Source organism: Labeo rohita, chromosome 23 (assembly GCF_022985175.1).
Source record: "Labeo rohita strain BAU-BD-2019 chromosome 23, IGBB_LRoh.1.0, whole genome shotgun sequence".
NCBI lineage: Eukaryota > Metazoa > Chordata > Actinopteri > Cypriniformes > Cyprinidae > Labeo > Labeo rohita.
The window spans coordinates 15,091,270-15,113,100 of NC_066891.1; the positions used below are offsets into that span (position 1 = coordinate 15,091,270).

General features: G+C 35.4%; 2 protein-coding genes across 7 annotated transcripts in view; both read right to left on the reverse strand.

Annotated features, from left to right (window-relative positions):
* The window catches only part of fmnl3 (formin-like 3), a 53,732-nt gene extending 51,631 nt beyond the window's left edge, over positions 1–2,101 (reverse strand). For all 6 annotated transcript variants that reach the window (XR_007825503.1, XR_007825502.1, XM_051096269.1 and 3 more), the window contains exon 1: positions 1,491–2,101. Coding sequence is in view for 4 of the 6 variants with exons in the window: in XM_051096269.1 (XP_050952226.1) it covers positions 1,491–1,604 (114 nt within the window). In the remaining 2 variants the exon portion in view is untranslated. The remainder of the gene's footprint in view (positions 1–1,490) is intronic.
* Positions 2,102–3,252: 1,151 nt separating this feature from the next.
* esyt1a (extended synaptotagmin-like protein 1a) lies at positions 3,253–21,324 on the reverse strand. The gene is made up of 31 exons (XM_051096217.1): positions 20,751–21,324; positions 17,361–17,402; positions 16,161–16,295; positions 14,205–14,278; positions 13,988–14,060; positions 13,821–13,910; positions 13,670–13,725; positions 13,226–13,346; positions 12,250–12,426; positions 11,814–11,896; positions 10,316–10,364; positions 10,025–10,114; positions 9,837–9,938; positions 9,658–9,729; positions 9,463–9,549; positions 9,141–9,290; positions 8,411–8,569; positions 8,150–8,326; positions 7,858–7,940; positions 6,876–6,924; positions 6,687–6,776; positions 6,510–6,605; positions 6,300–6,371; positions 6,129–6,215; positions 5,873–6,019; positions 5,530–5,651; positions 5,310–5,408; positions 4,604–4,735; positions 4,418–4,523; positions 4,272–4,321; positions 3,253–4,189 (listed from the first exon to the last, which is right to left on the reverse strand). Exons 1-31 carry the CDS (start codon positions 21,090–21,092, stop codon positions 4,162–4,164), a joined length of 3,240 nt encoding a protein of 1,079 aa, XP_050952174.1. The 5' UTR covers positions 21,093–21,324; the 3' UTR covers positions 3,253–4,161.
* Positions 21,325–21,831: the final 507 nt, after the last annotated feature.

Here is a 21,831-nt window from a genome sequence, read left to right on the forward strand (position 1 = left end):
ATTTTTTTATTATCTATTTTTAAAACGTAAACGCAAATCAACAGTTGGTTAACAAAAGTGTTGGGGTAGCGCATTACAAGTAATGCGAGTTACGTAATCAGATTACTTTTTTCAAGTAACTAGTAAAGTAACACATTATTTTTCAATTTACAAAAACATATCTGAGTTACTTTTTCAAAAAAGTAACACATTTTGTTTTCCCATTTATGCAGTGACACCTCTCCTGTCCCGTGAGAAATTGGGAGTGAGGTGCAGACCACATGCACTTCCTTCAGCCTGAGATTTATTAATTTCAGATTATTGTAAATGCAATATTGTAATGCATTACTTTTAAAAGTAACTTTCCCCAACACTGTTAGTATCTATCAATCTTCTTTTAAACTGCAAACGCAAATCAACAGTTATTAACATAGGTGCTGGGGGTAACGCATTACAAGTAACGCGAGTTACGTAATCAGATTACTGTTAAGTAACTACCAAAGTAACGCATTACTTTTCAATTGACAAAAAACAACTTTCAAAAAAGTAATGCAATTTACTTTGTTATCCCATTTATGTACTCACACCTCTCTTGTCCAATGAGAAATTGGGAGTGAGGTGCATATTGTAATGCATTACTTTTATGAGTAATTTTCCCAACAGTGGTTAACAAAGACTAAAAAACTACAAGGTTTCTGTTTGACAGATTCGGGTGGGTGATGTTTCCAAACATTACGCTGTTATGATTCAGTTACTGTATTACATAAACACCCCTGATTGCCTCATAATGTCAGATTCACAATGACAGATGAGTTTGTAAGCACAGTGTCTACTCAGAACCCTCTCCAGGCTCTGGATAGAGGCAGAGAGAGAGAGAGGAGGAGGCGGATCTTTCACCATCTCTCGCTCGTAGGAGTTTTGGGGGAATTCAGAAAATGCTGCACTCTATGTGGAGATGAATTACATTACACCCCTCACAAAATTACACTTTTTGTCTGTACGTCAATTTACCATACAAAACGTTTGGGATGTAAAGTAAATTCCGTGTCTGTTTCACCATCATGCCAAATTTCACATCATGTATCAGCGCTTGTGAAGCTTCACAGACAAAAGGAGGAAAAGCGTGCGAGTAACAAAATGGGGGTGGCAGTGAAACATTTGAGAGAGTCAAGCTTCTGACATACGGAACATATCAAAGAAATGTCAACACGTCCTTTAGCGCAACTATGCGATATGATTATCTGTTGATCACTGTGATGCTTAAGATTCTAAAAAATACCGTTAAGAACATTGGAGAAAAAACACCAATACTTAATTTCACTTAAGTAAACTATGAAGGAAATACGTGTTATGCTTTACTGTAAATACAGACTATAGCTATGTGCATCTGTGAAAATAAACCTGATATAAAGTAAACAGTTTAAACGCTTAGTTAAAAGTTTTAAATATATATATATATTTATTTAAGTAAAAATATTGTATATCTGGACATGCAACTACAGCATACTCACCAAAACAATGGCAAATCTTTCTTCCAGCTCTGTTTGGTCAGGCATGGGAACTTTTAAGGGCATGATATGATGCTTCATTTCAGACTGCCCGTCCACACTCTCAATATTCCCCATTTTTACTTTTATAATATCGTCCAGATGCTGGATTCAGATGCTCTGTGTCTAATTCACTCTTTGCCTCCCGGCGCCCTTTATAAATCCGATATACATCCAAATACGTGCGATCACATTCCACTTTTGTTTGGTTTTGTCAAAAAAGTTCAAAAGGATGAAAAAGTGATCCGTTTCAGAACCGATTCCTAATCGGCACGAATCTTTAAAAATGCTGAGATATCTAATGCGTTAGATTTAAATCATCTAAGTGAATAAAAAAAAAGTATCACTCTGATGTCCTTTTTAAAAGTATTGTACTGCAGATGTCTGGACAATCCATGTCAAGCAGTGAGTCTTATTTCTTCTTTTTGTGCTGTCTCTCTTCTCTTGCTTATGTTGTAGATTTTTGTTTATGATGTGTTTTGGGTAATCCCGATTAGTGCTCATCTGTTAACTGACTGCGTCCACAAATGAAAGCTATCGACATGCGACTGATCCCACCCTCTATCACATCTACAAACTGCACATCGCTAGCGTAAAGTTGAATGAGTGGGGTTTTACTGAGGTTTTCTGTCGGGTTTCTCTCTCGCCATCTGCTGGCGGAACGACGGAATTTTAGCATTACTAACTAAGCCTGGGCATTTTAATGACTTTATTCATGATTATCTGGCTTTAGCTGAGCCTAATACCCTTTTCTTTCAGCTGTTTAACATTCTGAACATAACTGGCTAAATCATTATTAATAAAGAATCAAATTATTTAATTACACACTACCAGTCAAAAGTTTTTGGACTTTTAATGATTTTTAAAGAAGTCTCTTCTTCTCACAAAGCCTGCACTGATACAAAATACAGCAAAAGCAGCAATATCGTTAAAAAATATTTACTATTTAAAATAACTGCTTTCTATTTGAATATATTTTAAAATGTAATTTATTCCTGTGATCAAAGCTACATTTTCAGCATCATTACTCCAGTCTTCAGTCACATGATCCTTCAGAAATCATTCTAATATGCTGATTTGCTGTTCAAGAATCATTTATTATTATTATCATCATCAATATTTAAAACAGTTGAGTACATTTTTTTCAGGATTCATTGATGAATGGAAAGATCACATGATTAGCATTTAAAAAACTTTTGTAACATTACACACTATACCATTTAAAAGCTTGGAGTCAGTATAATTTTTGGGGGGAAAGAAATGATAGAAATGAATACTTTATTTAGCAAGGATGCTTTAAATTGATCAAAAGTGATGATAAAGAAAATTTATAATGCTACAAAAGGTTTATATTTCAGGAAATTGCTGTTCTTTCTATTCATAAAAGAAACCTGAAAATCTGTTCGGCTGTTTTTAACATAACAATAAATGTTTTTTAAACAGCAAATCGGCATATTAGAATGATTTCTGAAGGATCATGTGACTGGAGTTATGATGCTAAAAATTCAGCTTTGAAATCACAGGGATAAATTACATTTTAAAATATATTCAGTTATTGTAAATAGTAAAAATATTTCAAAATTGTACCGTTTCCGCTGTACTTTGGATCAAATAAATACATGCTTGGTGAGCAGAAGAGACTTCTTTAAAAAACATTAAAATCTTACTGTTTAAAAACTTTTGACTGGTGGTGCAAATGTACTGAATGCATGTTTAAACTCAAAAATAAAACTAATTTATGTTTAAAGTGCAAATGGCATGTTTATTAAAATGGCAATACAGGCTCTGGTTAATAGGGTGCAGAAGCACTACATTTCAATGTCGAAAACATCTTTTCGTTCCTACGCCGGATTATTCAAGCATCTTTCTCAGCAGGAACTAATTCTGTACTTCAAGATACAACTCAAAGCATTTTGTAACATTTCTGAGCGTCTGTCTCTCAGAGACTCATTGGCACTTAAGATTTAAATATTCATGCTGCCTTTTCGTTCAAACATACATAAAATATACATTTTAAATCTTTGGAAAGTACATACTTTGCACAGTGATTGAAACATTTTTGATATGTGTAAAATGAATAGTCTAGTCACAAACATGAGGCTAAAATGTGAGCGTAAACAATAAAAAAAGATTCCTTCCATTTTAACTTCATAGACGTCCTTTTTTTGTAAATTGTAATATTTTGCAATTTGGTTATTTTGAAATGCATGATGTTGATTTATCTGGAACTAATCAATTCCAGAAGTATTCTTTGTTGAAATGCTGGAATGCAATAAACACTGAAAGAAATCACAGCTGAACAGAAGCTCCACCTTCTAACTGCTGCATTCTCAATGACCCGTAAAGTGCAGGAGCTCATAAAAAGTAAAAGCTACAAATTAAATGCTTAAAAATGTAACATTTCTCCAACTGCTGTTGATTTGACTCAAGGTGGCGCCCTCATAGCCTTCTTGTGCTATCATCATTTGTTTAAGATGGAAATCAAGCAGGCTGTATTTTGGGTGAAAGCTAGTTGCGCAGCAATTCCATTATGCAGTCTTATTCCTGACACCCCGCTAGTCTCAGAATAAGTAACGTTCGTGAAATCAGCCTTCACTTCAAACGATTGCAACTGAAGTCAACATGGGAAGGCCAGTCAGTTGGTCTCATGTGACAAGTCATACCTGAAATTATACAAACAAGAACAGATGTAAGCAAACACTCTGTACTCAGAGAGTCATCTACAGTGAACAGTACAGCACATACCACTGTGATACTCCTGCCTTGAGATCCAGCTGATTCAAGTCTAGCTGAAGCTGAAACAGAACGCAGATTGAAATTTACATTGTACGTTACGTTACATTAAGATGGTCTGTAATGTGTTGTTATCTGACTCGTCACATGACGAATACCTTGCCAAGAAGCTCTTTTTCACGACTCATGAAGGAAACACTGTTCTTGACAGACACTTCAAGATGTTTCTGCTTAGCTTCTTCAAGTGACATGTCAAAATCAAATCTGTAGGAGCAAGTGAAAGATGGTGAACATTTGGCTCTCTGTGTCATCAGATAGTGATTTTGATGAATGTTACCACTAACCTTTCATTGAACTCAGGTTTGAAGCTTTTCTTCTTAATACTGGTCTTTCTTTTGGTGTTCCGGTTCTTGTCCGGAAGTAGAATAAATGAGATGTAAGTGTCTGGAGGATCCTTAGAGTAGGACGGCAAGTTCCTGTGCAAAAATACAGAATAATGAAAAAAAAACAACAACAAAAAAATAGCCGCGGAATTGGGCTACTTTAACACTGTTGCAGCAGGTTGTTTTTCATGTCCGTGAGTTGAAGCGACCCCAGCAACATGATATTTATCCTCTGGCATGCAAATTTTACCAGGGGAACCCTGCCAAAAAGCATGTATTTTACCCGATTTTTAACGAGGGACCCGATTAGGCTAATTTTGGGCTAGTTTTGAGTAGCAATTGGGCAGGTTTTTAAAGGGTCACAGACACCTAACCCTTCTAAAATAATTAAATTCTCATTTAAAATAATACTTTCGGTTAACGGTTAATAATCGGTTAACGAGTGTTGGCTGACGGTTAGGAAAAATAACTGAAATGAACATCCCAAATCTTGGATTTCATCAAAAATATCTTTATTTTTATATCTAATCTTTATATCTAATATTCGTTCCTAAGGTTAATAAAGGTCTTATGGATTTGAAAGGACATGAGGGTGAGTAATTAATGACAGAATTTTCATTTTTGGGTAAACTATCCATTTAAGTGAGAGAACTTGTATGACACCTACCTGCAGGCATTGATGGAAATAACCAGTCGGTTCTCCTCAGATGAATAGGCAACAGAGAGCTTCACCTGGGCCTTCCCGGTTGAACTGGCATCCTCGCCTCTGCATTTGCATGCATCCACACAAATAAACCAACACATAAATCGATGTAAGTTACTGTTTGGTTCTGCCTATGACAACTAACGCACTGTTGCAAAAGAAATACAGCTCTTCTTGAGCTCACCCTTGGACGGGCACACTCCTGTGTCGGAGCTCAGAACTGGCCTCAACAGCTGCGTCTCCACTTGGGATGACATGACTCGAACCCTCTGCATCGGCACATTGAGCCAACTTGCTGTCTAGAAGCTTTTTAACAGACAAGATATTCTTATTTTATTTAAACTAGCATTTTGCTTTTTGAATATGTATGTTATGCATGTCATTTATTTAAACAACAATTCAGTAAAAACAATAATATTGTAAATTATCTGTAAATTTTTGTTCTGGAAGTGAACTAATCCTAACATCTGGCTGAATATAAATATGCCCTGCTGTGCAGCACATGTTGAAAATGTGTGATTTTTAACCTTGAGTTCAGCTCTCAGCAGAATCTGACTTTCAGGCATGGCACCATCCAGACTGAACCAGCGGTCCAGCACCAGATCCTTCTCACCCAGCAGCTCCCTCACAGGAAGCACAAGTGAGCCCAGAGCCTGACCCCAGCTGTGAGAGAGCTACAAACACACACCAAATTCATATAAAATACACTCCAAAGCAGAAAACATTACATTAATACAGTCCTACACCTTAAAATCAGTAATTTTTTGTAAAATAGTTTCTCACTTTGACTATAAGTGTGTCTTCTGTTGGATTATTAATCAGGAAATGAAAAGCTTCATCCCACTGTGGAGAAGTGGAGCGGTTGACAACCTTGTAGGGAAGACAAGATTCCTTTGTAAGTCTTTGATAGTTTAATAACATTAGCATAAACGTCTCAGGATTTGAGGATCTTACTTTGGTCCGGTAGGATACATTTTTTAGTGACACTTCTGCTCCTGCTTTCGGCTCTTTCCCGCTCTTTTTTAACTGCAAACAAGTACATTTTCAATGCAGAGGTGCTGCTAACATACTCAGTTCATTGAAGCAAAGTCAATGCTAAATTCCACCAAATTAAGCTGTGAAGAAATAAATCAAATATTTGAATAAAAATAACATGAAACTCACAGGCAGACCATGTGCTCTCTCAACATACACAAAAAGCAGTGCAGCAGAAGGGACGGTTTTATTCAGGTAAGACTGACGAATGTTGTAATGTAGGATCTGATGGCAAAAATCACAAAATCAGTTAATATTATTGAATTCGAATGAACAATTAAAGAATATATAATAAAAGCACATTACCTGTTCAAGTCTGGTGGAATCTGAAACTTTAGGCAACCATTCCAGCACAAGGTGAATTCGTCCAGACTTCACATCATTCAGAGTATACCACTGCACCATGAATGTGTATAGAACAGATAGATATAGAAAGTATAAAAAACATGATGAATGTTATATTTAAAACAAACAAACATGCACTGAGTGTCTCACCTCATCAGTAAACTGAGCGCTGATGAGGTCTCGGAGACTGACTTTCACCCTGCAAACAGATAATAAATCAATGCAGGAACAATACTGACATTCATCAACAAAACTGAAGAACTGATACTCTTGATGCATTAACCAAAACTTTGTAACACACAACCTTAACTGCTACTTTGAAATGAATCAGAGATCATTTTCTTGCAAAAATGTACAATTTAATTAGATTTTATCTTATTTTGTCAAATTTACTGTCCTTAAAGCCTTCTGTCCCCAGACTGTAGCTCACTACTTCATATACTGTATATTAAATATATATTTTAGGCCTAAGCAAAACAGAAATACAAACATTTATGTTTCAAAGAATGACATTTTGAAAAAAAAAAAAAAGATATATTGTATGTGCCATGAGGCAAGTAACATCACATAGGCTCTATTACATTTGAATCATCTAATTTAAATAAATATTATGTATATTCTTCTTAAACAATGTTTAATAATTTCTCTCATCCTGTTTTTTTTTTTAAGATTTTTATTAATTATCATTAAAGAACACTTAAAAATGTATCATGGTTTCCACAAAAATATTAAGCAGCACAACTGTTTGCAACATTTATAATAACAGGAAATGTTTTTTTGAGCACCAAATAAACATTATAATGATTTCTGAATGATCCTGTGACACTGAAGAATGGATTATTGTTTGCTTAAAATTCAGTATGCAGGAATAAATTAGATTTTAAAATATATTAAAATAGATAACTTATTTTAAATCATAAAAATCCACAACATTACTGTTTTAATCAAGCAAATCCAGCTTTGGTGAGCACTCTTTCAAACAGATTTTAAAAAAATCCTAACGACCCCAAACTTTTAAACAGAAGTGTAGGTTATTTTTAGCCTGTTTTTCTTTATTACTCAAGAATCACTAAGCAACTACAATGAAACAGTATAAACTTCTGAAAGTAAAAGAGGAAGGTTGCCACCTCACCTGCCGAGGAAGTCATCCTGATCAATGTCTTTATCATAAAGGTCAAACTCCACCTCCTGACCTGGGAGCTGGGTCAAGATCACCTACAGTGCAAGAAGCCAGGTATGCATTACTTATACATATCCGTTTGCATGGGAACATTTATTTCCCAGACACAAAATGTAATGTCTGAATATGCCAGCAGAGCAGTAGAGAAGCAGAAATCAGCTAGATGAGATGGAATCCATCTGTTTAAAAAAAAAAAGAACCCATATCCTTCCATATTACACATGAAATAAATTAGCATGCATACCTCGTACAGTTCATTCCAGACAGGATTGAGGTTCTCTTTGATGACCTGACTCCTAAAGGCCAGTCCTCCCACACGGATCTTCACATACGGGTCACTCTTTCCCTTCACCATGCCGCCCATTAAATTGTCCTTAGCGATGAGACTCTGGGCTTCTACCAGATGGATCCGCAGAACACCCTATATTGAACATGTGATAATTATAAATATTAATAACCTCAATCCTCAAAAGAGATCAAGATCTACACTTCTCTACAGGCTCACCTCAGAGGCAAAATTGCTGTCTGGGCTAGTGTGGTCGGGACGTTTTGAAGTGGGAGTCACTTTTGATACCCCTGAAGACACTTCTGATTCAACACCTCCATCTCCAGGTAATGGGGTCACAGGTGTGGTAAGGATGGCTTCTTCATTCAGCCACAACACCTGAAACAAACATCTCCCACATTATGTGTCCTCAAAGTTTTTAAAGGGAACATCGGATGCAAAATTCACTTTTACATGGTGTTTACATACTATGATAAAAATCCATTCACTCCTTTTTTTATCGCCTAAAAACCTAAACCGTCTAATTTATCACGCTATTTTAATTTTCTGAGCAGTATGATGTCATATTGCTCAGGCCCCGCCCACAACCGCTGATGGACTGTCCCGTATTAGCATATTTCCGCCCTCAGCCAGTTGTACACTGTCCAACATTTTCTCTGTGCTTGAGCAACTGTAGAGTCTTCATTTACTCTCGACATCAGAGCTACTGAGGACGCAGTGGATTAGTTTTGTTTTTGATGGTAATGTTCCAACGAATACACAAAAATGGAAGAAAAGGGCGGGGTTAGCAGTAACTCATTATCATTTAAAGAGACATGCACCGAAAAATAACCAAAGTATTTTACAGCCATTTCATAAAGACCATAAAGAATCATACAGTCTTGTAGAAAATGAGTGTCCAATGTCCCCTTCAATAGTGTTTAATAAAAATCAATCTATCTCATCTTACCCTCAGCATAACTGTGATGTAGATACGGCTGGCCGGTCCAGACTTTTCTAGCTGAAACCATTGATCCATGCTGAGCTCAGCACTGGAGAGCAGACGGGACAAGGGTATAGACAAACTGCCCAGTGTCAAAGCCCTGTCATCATCCTTCACCTGGGACAGAAGGAAGCAAACACAGTGAAAAAATGCTGTTTACATGTATATATACACAATCAAATGAGCACTTATTAATTAAATTACTCAAGTTACATCATAAAAAAGTGGAAAATGAGTAGTAAATGAATAACACTTTAGATTTAATATTTTACAATCATAGTAATTATACCTGGATGTCGATATCTTGTTTGCGTGGGTCCTGAATAAAAAATGTAAAGGCATCCTCCCATACTGGATTATTAGTCCCATACACCGTCTGGATTATTAATTAATGAGAGAATACGTGAAAGAGTGACTCCAAAAGTATAAATATGCCTTTTTTTTAAACTTTACACGAGGTATGACAATAATGATGGCATCCTACCTTGCTTTCTTTGGTGGTATCCTGCACAGAAATCTGCACCATGGGGCTGGGGTCCTTATTGCCTTTCTTAAACTGAATAGAAACAAGTCTTACTGAATAACATCAACATTTAAATCACTCTTTGAACAAAATAATAAATGCTGAAAGAAGGGCAACAAAGGTGAAGGATTTAAACTTACAGGTAAATCTTGTGCCCGGTCCAGATAAACAGTCAAAACGGCAGCAGAAGGAGCATCTGCTGTCTTACCATATATGGTAATGTTTTTATTCCTCTCCAGCACCTGTATTTGTTAAAAGGTTTTAGTCTGGAAATTAAAAGAGAATATCAACAAACACAGTTTTTACAGTCTGTCAGGTAAGATCTTACTTCACTAAGGCGTTCTGCAGAGGGCAGCAGAGAGAGCCATTCTAGTTTGAGATGAACCTGACCTGATGGCACATCCTTTAAAGTGTACCACTAAAACCACAGAGAACAGCATTATTTTACTATCATAAACAATACAGACTGCATAACTGAGAAACAGAAAAGGTGGTGAAATATGAGCACCACTGATTTCAAAGAGATAAAAATACAGAACAATAATGGGAAGGGTTCTTGGTGTAAGAAAATCAACTAACAAATATATAAATAAAAACAAAATTAGTCTAAAGGTTGTACCTCATCCAAAAGAACTGCTTTCTTCACAATACCTAAATCCAGCTTCATTCTAAAAAAGATGATACAGAGACAATAGAGGGGTAAAGACATTAATATAAATATCAGAACAATACATCTAGAAATTATTTATTAATATGTATATATTTATATTTTTATTATATATCTAACGCAGTTGAAAATAAATATACATTAAATATATTGAATTGAATTTATGTTTATATGTATATAAAGTTTAGTAAATTACGATCTTAAGTTTGGGATCAGTAAGATTTTTCATGTTTTTTAAAGAAGTTTTTTCTTCTCATCAAGGCTGTGATTATTTGATTAAAATTGCAATTTTAAATAGTGAATTTTCAGGATCATTACGCTGGAAACAGTCTTTAGTGTCACATGATCCTTTAGAAATCATTCTAATATGCTGATTCATTATCAATGTTGGAAATCTTTTGTAACAATACACACTGCCCTATCACAGTCTGGGGTCAGTACATTTTTTCTTTCTTTCCTTCTTTGAAAGAAATTAATATTTTTACTCAGCAACTTATATTGTTAGAAAATATTTCTATTTTGAATAAATGCTGTTCTTTTTAACTTTTTATTCATCAAAGAATCCTGCAAAAAGTATCACAGGTTCCAAAAAAATATTAAGCAGCACAACTGTTTCCGTTGATAACAAATCAGCATATTAGATTGATTTCTGAAGAATCATGTGACACTGAGGACTGGAGTAATGATGCTGAAAATATAGCTTTGCATCACAGAAATAAATTATATTTTAAAATACACTGCCCTCCAAAACTTTGGAAACAATCTAGAAAAGTGGGGTTTGGGACAATATTGGCATGAATCCTTTTTAATTTGTGATAATTTTGGACTGATAAGGGACAACACAAACTACGAAAACACATTTTATTACATAAACAGTTTATACATAGAACAAACTTAAATTTTCGATTAATCAAAATTGAGCTATTACAGCTCTGCATAATCTGGGCCTAAATTCATTGTATTCTAAACTTAATTGGCAATAAATTGTTAAAGCTGTTAATGTGTGCTGACCCAAAAATCTTTTAAAAACCTGGGCCAAGTTTAAACCAGTAACCAGGCATCACAGCTGGCAAAGGGGCATGTCTGACTTTGACATGTATATATTGTCGTTATTATGTAATCAAAATGAAAATTATTATTGCTGGTCTTCAATGACAATGTCAAGTTACTTTAATGTATTTGCACCATTTATGGTGGATATCGTCCAAAACCACACTTCGCCAGAAGTGCTTCCAAACTTTTGAAGGGGAGTGTATATTAAAATTGAAAACCACTATTTTAAATTGCAATAATATTTCACAATATTACTGTTTTTTCTGTATTTTTAATCAAATAATCGCAACTTTGATGAGCAGAAAAGTCTTCTTTAAAAAACATTAAAATGTTACTGATCCCAAACTTTTTATATATAAACATAATTATTAATTATAAGTTATTAATGAAATTATACCTTCCAAGAAAGTCATCCTGGTCAGGATCTTTATCAAACACCTCCAGCTCCAGCTCCTGACCAGGCACTTCATGAACAATCACCTAATAATCACACAAACACAGTGTCACACACAAATGCACACATGCATAGATATAAAAAAAAAAAAAAAGTAACAAATGATATTAACCAATTGCTGACACAGCAATAATCTTGCAATTATCAGATGTTTCTCTGAGCTTGTGTTTTTGCTCTATGCTCATCTGATCTTAGCACATGATAGTCACATACTGCACTATCACATTCTGTTCTTTTGCTGTTGCCAACAAGTCACAACACAGCAAACACCTACACATGTTAGAAACTCAAACACCCACAGCTTCCCCTTCCTCAGAAAACACTTTTTTTCAGCAACCACACTGATCACATGTTACTAACACACATCTCTTTCTCTAACCTCGTACATCTCCCTCCATTGAGGATTAAGGTTGTTGTCCACGTGGTGGGAAGTGAAGGTCTGCGTTCCCACGCGTAACACTGCATACGGGTCAGACTTCCCAGATATCACGCCTTTCATGTAGTTATCCTTGGCAGCAAGGTTTTCTGCCTCCAGCAAGTGGATGCGCACTATACCCTATAGGTAAACAGAACAAGGGTAAACAGAGTGCAAGAGGCGTGCCTTAAAGAAATAGTTTGCCCAAAAATAAAATTCGCTGAACATTTACTTACCCTCAGGCCAATTAAGCTCGAAAAAGATTCTGAGAAATCTAGCATTACATCACTTACTCACCAATAGATGCTCTGCAGTGAATGGGTGCCGTCAGAATGAGAGTCCAAACAGCTAAAACATTACAATAATCCACAAGTAATCAACATGACTCCAGTCCATCAATGAATCTTTATAAGAAACCAATCCATCAAGACATTTTAACTTTAAACTGTGGCAAGAAAATAATATTATGTATGTATTTAAGCTGAAATCCATCATAATTATGGAGCTTTTTGCTTCACAAGATGTAAACTGACGGACTGGAGTCATGTGAATGAATTAAGGATTATTGTGATGTTTTTATCAGTTGTTTAGACTCTCATTCTGACGGCACCCATTCACTGCAGTTGATTGATTGGTGAGCAAGTGATGTAATACTAAATTTCCAAATCTGTTCCCCAGATGAAACAAACTCATTTATATTTTACATGGCCTGAGGATGAGTCAATTTTCAGCAATTTTCATTTTTGGCTGAGCTATTCCTTTAATTATCATATGTAATTATGTAAATGAGAACACGCCCTTGCAGTTACGAAGCAGATACACTGGACAAGCATGCATGATGAAACTATGGAGTATTAAAGTACAATTGATGGATCTTGAATAGTTAAAATAAGTAGGTTAACATAGTTAAATACTCCATTAAAGCACAGTGAAGTGTTACCCGTGGGAGAGGGGAACGCAGCTGTGCAACGTGCAGATTGGCCACCAAAGGCACAGTGAGACGATTTGGGAGAACCAGGAAAGAGGCGATTGCATCCATTATCATAGTGTCCGACATGGCACTGAAAATGAATGCAAGGGGTTCGTACAGAGAAAATGGGACACAGAGGCACAAACAAAATACATTTAAACTATTTTAAAGCATGGCTTCTGAGTGATTATAATGAGTTAAGCTATGATAAATATGAATGACTGCATGTTTCCCTGCTTTATTTGAATAAAGGGAAGCTCAGCAGACTTTGAATAATCAGACCAGTGCCTTACTGATTATTAATGAATGAAGCATATGAAAAGAGAGTTACAGTATTAATAGTACTAGTGCAGTTGTGGTATATCTGAATCATCAAACCAAAAGAGAACGGTGATACAAAACAAATGCACTCACTTCAAACCAGGTATGTCTAACAAATTGGTCAAGCCGGTCCAGTTGATGTCGAGTTTCTATGGGGGACAGAAGTAGAAACAAAGACTGTGTAATAATAGAGGGGGGCATTACGATGTGATATAGTAATTAAGATGGAAAATGGTGGACTAACAGGTCTGCGAATGAAGAACATGGTGATGGCTCCAACAAGAGGAACATCTCCAATTAGAGGTTCCAAGATCACCCTCAAATTTCCATGAAGCTATAGAAGAAGAGATACTGGTTTCAGTCAGTCTTTTATCTGTTATCTTTAATGTGTCACGTTGTTCTCCTCCTTACCTGAATGCCTTTCACTCCAGCTTTACAGAAGTACTTCTTCACCTCAACGTTAATCTCCACATCTCCAGCATAACTGCAATACAACCAAAACATTTTAAGAATGGCTATAAGCCAGGGGTTCTCAAAATATGAATATGAATAAAACTCTAATACAATCTAGTACAAAAAGTCTGTTTTTGTTGTAAATATAATAAAAATACTATAGAAGTAATACTACCTGATATAAAGATCCAGTATCACCTGACGCTTATCATACTCAGTGTAGGCCTTCACCCCAACTACCTTCAAAGCCTGTTAAAAAAAAATTAAAGTTTAATGGCTTTTTCAAACTTCTTAGTTAGTGGGCTAAATGTAAAAAAAAATAAATAAATAGCTCTGGTATGTTGCAACATATGCAAATTATGGAATCCTGTTTCTGCCACTGAATGAAAAATAAAAAAGATTATTGCGACTTTTTACTGTATGTCACAATTTTAACTTTTTTCTCAGAATTGCATGATATAAACTCGTAATAGCAAGCTATAAAGTCAGAACTGCATGATATAAACTCAAAATTGTGAAAGATAACTCGCAATTCTGACATTTTTCTTGCAATGCTGACTTTTTTCTTATATACTGTGATACTCGCAATTGCGAGTCATAAAGTCAGAATTGCAAAATAAACTCATAATTGCGAGAAATAAAGTCAGAATTGAGAGGAGAGATGACTTGCAATTCTGGCTTTTTTTTCAGAATTGTGGTATAAACTCACAATTGCAAGTTATAAAGTCAGAACTGCATGATATAAACTCACAATTACGAGAAATAATGTCAGAATTGAGAGATATAAATTTGCAATTGCAAGTTATAAAGTCCAATTTTGAGGGGGAAAAAAACGTTCTCAGAACTGTGAGTTCATATCTTACAATTCTGACTTTATTTCTCAGAATCACATCTTTATTTCTTCTCACAATCCTGAATTTATTTCTCAGAATTGCATGACATAAACTCACAATTTGCAAGAGATGAAGTCAGAATGGAGAGATAACTCGCAATTTTTTTTTTAGAATTGTAATATAAACTCGCAATTGCAAGTTATAAAGTCAGAACTGCACGATATAAACTCACAACTGCGAGAAATAAAATCACTGAGATAACTCATAATTCTGACTTTTTTTTCTCAGAATGTGATATAAACTTGCATTTGTGAGATATAAAGTCAGAATTGCGAGATAAACTCAAAATTCTGACTTTTTTTTCCTCAGAATTGTATGACATAAACTCACAAAGTGTGAGAAATAAAGTCAGAATTGAGAGATAACTTGCAATTGTAAGTTATAAAGTCCAATTCTGAGAGGAAAAAAGATTGATATGTTCTCAGAACTGCGATTTTATATTTCACAATTCTGAATTTTATTTGCATGACATAAACTGACAATTTGCGAGAGATAAAGTCAGAATTGTGATGTAACTCGCAATTGCATGTTATAAAGTCAGAATTGCATGATATAAACTCACAATTGCGAGAAATAAAGTCAGAATTGAGATAACACAATTCTGACTTTTTTCCTCAGAACTGTGAGATACAAACTTGCAATTGCGAGTTAAGTCAGAATTACGAGATATACTCACAATTCTGTCTTTTTTCTCAGAATTGCATGATATAAACTCACAAAGTGTGAGAAATAAAGTCAGAATTGAGATAACTCACAATTCTGACTTTTTTCCTCAGAACTGTGAGATACAAACTTGCAATTGCGAGTTAAGTCAGAATTACGAGATATATTCACAATTCTGTCTTTTTTCTCAGAATTGTGATATAAACTCGCATTTGTGAGTTATAAAGTCAGAATTGCAAGATAAACTCAAAATTCAGACTTTTTTTCTCAGAATTGCATGACATAAACTCACAAAGTGTGAGAAATAAAGTCAGAATTGAGAGATAACTTGCAATTGCCAATACAGTCCAATTTTGAGGGTTTGAGATTGACATGTTCTCAGAACCGCAAGTTTTTATTTCGCAATTCTGAATTCAGTTCTCAGAATTGCAACTTTATTTCTCAGAACTCGCAAAAAAAAATGTAAGATGAAAAGTTGCAATTAGCTTTTTTTTTTTTTTTTTTAAATTTCTTATTCAGTGGCGGAAACGGGCTTCCATAGTAATAAGTCTTTTATCAGAAATAGATTTGTATACCCTGTCGCCCAAGTCAACTTTGGTGAAGCTGAGAGTTTGCAGATGAGCGCTGGCGGCTCTGATCGAAGGGGCAATAGTCTCCACCAGCAGCTTCTCCAGATATTGTCCAATAAACGGCCAGGCCTGCTGCAATATCTAAGAGCAAGGACGGTTAAAAACAATAAGAACTGGTAGAAACTCATGAAGATGTCAATATCTAGTACACAAACATTAGAGCATTATGTGTTGAAATGACTACATACAAAATGAATCTAATTTGTCAGTTAAACCTCGGGCGGAAGCCACACGCACTTAGGATGAAAACCCTTTAAAGCACTTTTTTTTCTTCACCAGACTGCTGCACTCAATAAACTTTTATTCCTTTTTAAATACTGGTTAATTTTTTCACAGATCAATTAATTAATTAATTAATTGTGATTAATTGTGATTAATCGTATCAAAAATAAAAGTTCGTGTTTACACAATATATGTGCGTTCTGTGTAGATTTATTTTGATTTGACAGCACTAAGATTGATGCAACAACTGAAATCCGAGCTGTTTAGTAAAGTTTAAGAGCAGTTTATGGCTAGCTTTGATGCACATCGCACAATTTACCCTCTCTATTCTCACTGTCTAAACTGTCTACAAGGTTATTTAAGGCCAACCTTTGAAGCCTGAATGTTAACAACAAGCCTGGTGTGCAGGCAGACTCAAGAACAATCCGTGAAATGTCTGGCCTGTACTCTTAGTCTGTGAATAGGCTAATGAAATTTCAAAGCCAGTATTAAAACTTTGTGCTCTAAAAGAAGAAATAATAAAAGAATCCGGAAGATCATGTAGTAAGCAGTCTTAAGACTTTCACAAGGCAGTTTTCTGACTGATAAGCTCTCATAAGTCTGTGCGGTTTGTGTGGCCGTTTTAAAATCTGTCTAATAAGCAAACATTTTGTAATTTTCACACATTTTACAAAGTTTTGCAATGCAGTCTGTAGGTTACTTTACTCTAAATAAGGTGTGTTACACCAATGACAACAGGCACACCACTAACTTAATAAAACATCATGCAAAGACTGGAGCGCTGCCAAACCATTCAACTATTTATCTTCAGGGACTGCATTTGAAAACATACACGCCGTGCCCTCAGGAACACAAAGCAGCAACAATGAGAAAAGCAGCTACGGTCACATGTGTGTTTGTGTATTTGAATACAAAATGTAATACCTTGTTTATCCATTCAACCTTTTCCACGTCAGGAAAGTTCACCTGTGGAAAAACAAAAGAGTACACTTTGACTTCCGATGTCAGCACATTGGTTTTACATGCAGTATGCATGACCTCTTTTTTTGTACACTAAGTAAATATTGTGAAGGCCGAGCTGTTGGTAACAAAACAGCAGCTTTTTCCAACGAGGAGATCAGCTGTGCAGACAGGAATATACAGTTCTGCCAGTTCTTGAAAATACCATCATTCTTGCACAAGAATACTTGTGAATGTTTACCGAAATGTATATGGCAATAGTAGATCATAATAGTTAAAAGAATGAATCATAAGAGCGCATGACTAAAAACAAACATTCAGTGGCAAAGAAACCTTGATTAAAGGTCAGTTCTGATTTCAGTGTAGATGTTTAACTAAAACAAATAAATAAATAAAACACTGCAATTTAATTTAAAAAAGTAAGTAACCGGACAAAGGTATATTTTTCTGCAGCAGTTATCTTTAATGTTTAAACACATGATTTGTAACAGGATGTGGTTAGGTTTATACAAAACACATCAGCTTAACCACTATGTACAAGCTACTGAGATACAAAAGTGGCACAACTCTTTTTCTGACCACAGGTCATACTTTCCAAAGAATTTTCAACTTCTCAATGTTTTCCCATCACCCCCTCACCAAATTCTTTCTGCAAATGGTTCATTTTGCCATTTAGCTGCCGGTGACTCAGTCCCATGAGACTGGATACTTCAATGTCCAAATATAGCGAGGGCTGGACTGACTTTGGAATGTAATGAAGTTAATGAGGGAGGGGGATGAAAGGAGGGAGGAGAGAAGAATAGAAAATAAGACCTCTGTCAGGGTGCAGAATGCTTATGAAATGGAGAAACTGTAAACTTTGGTTGGCAAATGTGGCTAAAAGAAGCTCTCACCATGATGATGTTGTAATATAAGCATGATCATGCATTCCGAGTAATAATGTTGTAATATTGTTTTAAATATAGCACCAAAACTATGGGTTCTCTGATAACAAAATGAAAACCTTCTGTATGCAATTCCAACGATAACTGCATCGATAACTAGAGTAACAAACACTTATTTGACATCTCACTAGTTATGACTGCTTTTTGACTTATAGACCATTTCGTCAGATGTAAACATACTGGTCCCGATACACTTTCTATTTCTTTTTTTTTAACTTTACACAAACATCACAAAAAATACAACCAACATAACATTTGACTGGATGAAAATGTTACATTAGCACCTTTAAGGTGCATTTGTATATGTTAAATAAAATAAAAAACAAAAAACAAAAAAAACAGGAAGTGCTTCTGGACCAGTGTTGTTTACATCTAGCAAAATGGTCTATAGTCAGAAAAATTACTCAATAGTTTAATTAAAATCTTACTAGTAAGATTAAAAATGTTACTGCTATGAACTGGAATACACACTAGTGCCTAATAAAAAAGTACCAGTATCTATTCGATTACTGCTAGGAAAACACTAGTAATCTGAAATTCTGTGCAGAATTAAATAACTAATATCTGAAGTACAGTCTACATCAAATTATATGGAACAAGCAACTGGTTACCAGTCACAAATGAAATATTTTGAAATATCACTTTTATTGTGATAATGTCTAGTTTGTAATAAATACACTTCGGTAAACTTAAATCTTCTTGGAGTGCATACTAGTTAGTAGTTATCTGAGCCACAGACCCTCAGAAACTACAATGTTAAATGCAATTTGTTAGCAGTCACAAGTGGAAAATTTACTTGTTATTGGGATAGTGACTAGTAGCAGTTCTGGGTACTAGTCTGTAATGAATACACTTCAGTAAACTTGTATTTTCCTGGAGTGCATACTAGTCAGTAGTCAGAGGTAAAGCTTTTATCTGAAGCACCGATTCCTAGAAATGGTAAATGGTAAATGCAATTTGTTAGCAGTCACAAATAGAATACTTACTTGTTAATAATAGTAGCAGTTATTTGTACTAGTTTGTAATGAATGCATATTAATCACCAGTCAGAAGTGAATGGTTTATATCTATAAAACCGAATGGTAAATGCAATTTGTTACCAGTTACAAATGAAATATTTACTTGTTAATGGGATAGTGACTAGTAGCAGTTATGAGCGGTAGTTTGTAATAAGTGCATATTAATCACCAGTCAGAAGTGAATGGTTTATATCTATAAAACTGAATGGTAAATGCAATTTGTTACCAGTCACAAATGAAATATTTACTTGTTAATGGGATAGTGACTAGTAGCAGTTATGAGCGGTAGTTTGTAATGAATGCATATTAGTCAGCAGTCTGTAGTGAAAGGTTTATATCTATAAAACTGAATGGTAAATGCAATTTGTTACCAGTCACAAATGAAATATTTACTTGTTAATGGGATAGTGACTAGTAGCAGTTATGAGCGGTAGTTTGTAATGAATGCATATTAGTCAGCAGTCAGAAGTGAAAGGTTTATATCTGAACTACAGACCGTCATAAAATTCAATGGTAAATACAACTGGTTACCAGTTACAAATGGAATATTTACTTGTTAATGGGATAATGACTAGTAGCAGTTATGAGTACTATCTGTATTAAACGCATATTAGTCAGCAGTCAGAAGTGAAAGGTTGATATCTGAACTACAGATCTTCATAAAATTCAATGGTAAGCGCAATTTGTTACCAGTTACAAATGGAATATTAACTTTTTACTGGGTTAGTAACTAGTAGAAGTAATGGGTACTATTTGTATTAAATGCATATTAGTCAGCAGTCAGAAGAAAATAGTTTAAATCTTAACCAAAGGTCTCCATAAAATTCAATGTTAAATGCAACCGGTCACAAATGGAACAGTTACTTGTCAATGGGATGCGTATACTATTATGTAATTAATGTTTTAGTGACTAATTTAATGGATACGAGTCAATTTTGGAATAAGTAGCTACTAATATAAAAAAAAATCGAAACAGATAAAGACAGTGGTCACTACTGGATTACTTACTAGTAATTATAAAAAATAAGTATTAGTAACATAAACAGATGTTATTTTAAATGAAATAAAGAACACAGAGTGTAATTATGATGAAAATGACTAAATATCCACAGGCTGAAGAAAAAACAGGACTGTTTAATAGCTTCTAACAGGTTGCACTGTAAGAGTAAGTAAACAAATATTTAAAATCATATCATATCATGAAAATAAGCTGTCATTGACACGATAGCATCTAAATATGACGTTAGACCTTTTAGTCTTATTGTAGACTGAAGTAACAGCGAAAAGCGCTGGGACTCCTGCATGTCAACCTGCTCGAAGATTTAATGTGTTGAATGACTGTGGTGCTGAACAACCAGAATCATTGCCAATTATGGTATAAACTCGCTTACCCATGCCGGTAAATCCCGTTTACTTCTGAACACCCGTGTCGTGGTGACATCCTGTTCATTCTCCAAAAAATACATCGCGCTTTGCACTCGCGCTAGTTTTCCATCGCGACTGTGCTTCCATCCCATGTACACCAAGAGACCGAGCAAAACTAAACTGATACTGAATCCGAAATAGCCAGCCAGGTAGACCGGCAGTAAGGCACCGACGCATTTTCCAAAGGACAAGAGAACTGACACGGCGTGTTTTCCAGCGGACTCTTGAGGCAGGGCCGATTCCGCAGCCTCCGGAGCGGCACCCGCGCTCGGCCCTGCATCATCAGATGACATCGGCTCTTTCTCCATCAAATCCTGTCTTCTGTGAGCGGTTCAGCGCTAGACACTAGAAACCCACTCAGTACAATTAAAAACGAATAGGTGCTGTACACATACGATTAAATAAGAACAAAAAATGACTCATAATTCGTTCACTCTACAAAAACACAGCACAGGCGTCAATTCCTTTGCAGCGGAAAGTTGTGGATTTCGAGTTTGCTTATAAGATGGGCGTGTAGGGGCGTGTTTTGAAAGCTTCAGCCCTCCTAGATTCTTGTAAAAACCACACCGAGAACCTTAAAATGTCTGGGTATGGGATAATGTATATTTTTACAGTCTCATCCATCATTTACCAGTAACTGAAACCTCGTTATATGTTACGCTGTACGGTACAAAAATGGATAAAAGCGAAAACAGGGTTTTTAAAGATAGTGTACATTAACATATTTTTAGCCTCCAGCACACATTTAAGCTGTCGCATGGGTGTTTACATAGTGTCTTGCGACAACCAGTGTGGTGTACTTTCGTACACGTTAAGCAAAAAAACAAATGATGCAGAAAATGCATTTTGTTTAATGACGGGTAAGTTAATGCAAACGAACATTTGTCCATAAACTGACTAAATTACGGATTACTGACACACCTGCATTGCATCACCCAGCAACCAGCTCCGCCGAGGTTACGTTTCTGTGCAGGTTAAATCTGCATTGTTTATGCACTGGTTTGTTAAAAGAATCTACACGGAGACAAATGTACAGTCTCTAACACA

Bases quoted from the DNA above. Each gene is read 5' to 3' on its own strand.
- esyt1a (XM_051096217.1), bottom strand. From the start codon at position 21,092: ATGGAGAAAGAGCCGATGTCATCTGATGATGCAGGGCCGAGCGCGGGT. The intron at 6,925-7,857 runs GTGAGGTGGCAA...ATCTGTTTGCAG, and splicing joins CAGGATGACTTCCTCGGCAG to GGTGAAAGTCAGTCTCCGAG. The intron at 4,524-4,603 runs GTTAGTGGTAAC...TTGCTCCTACAG, and splicing joins AAACCTGAGTTCAATGAAAG to ATTTGATTTTGACATGTCAC.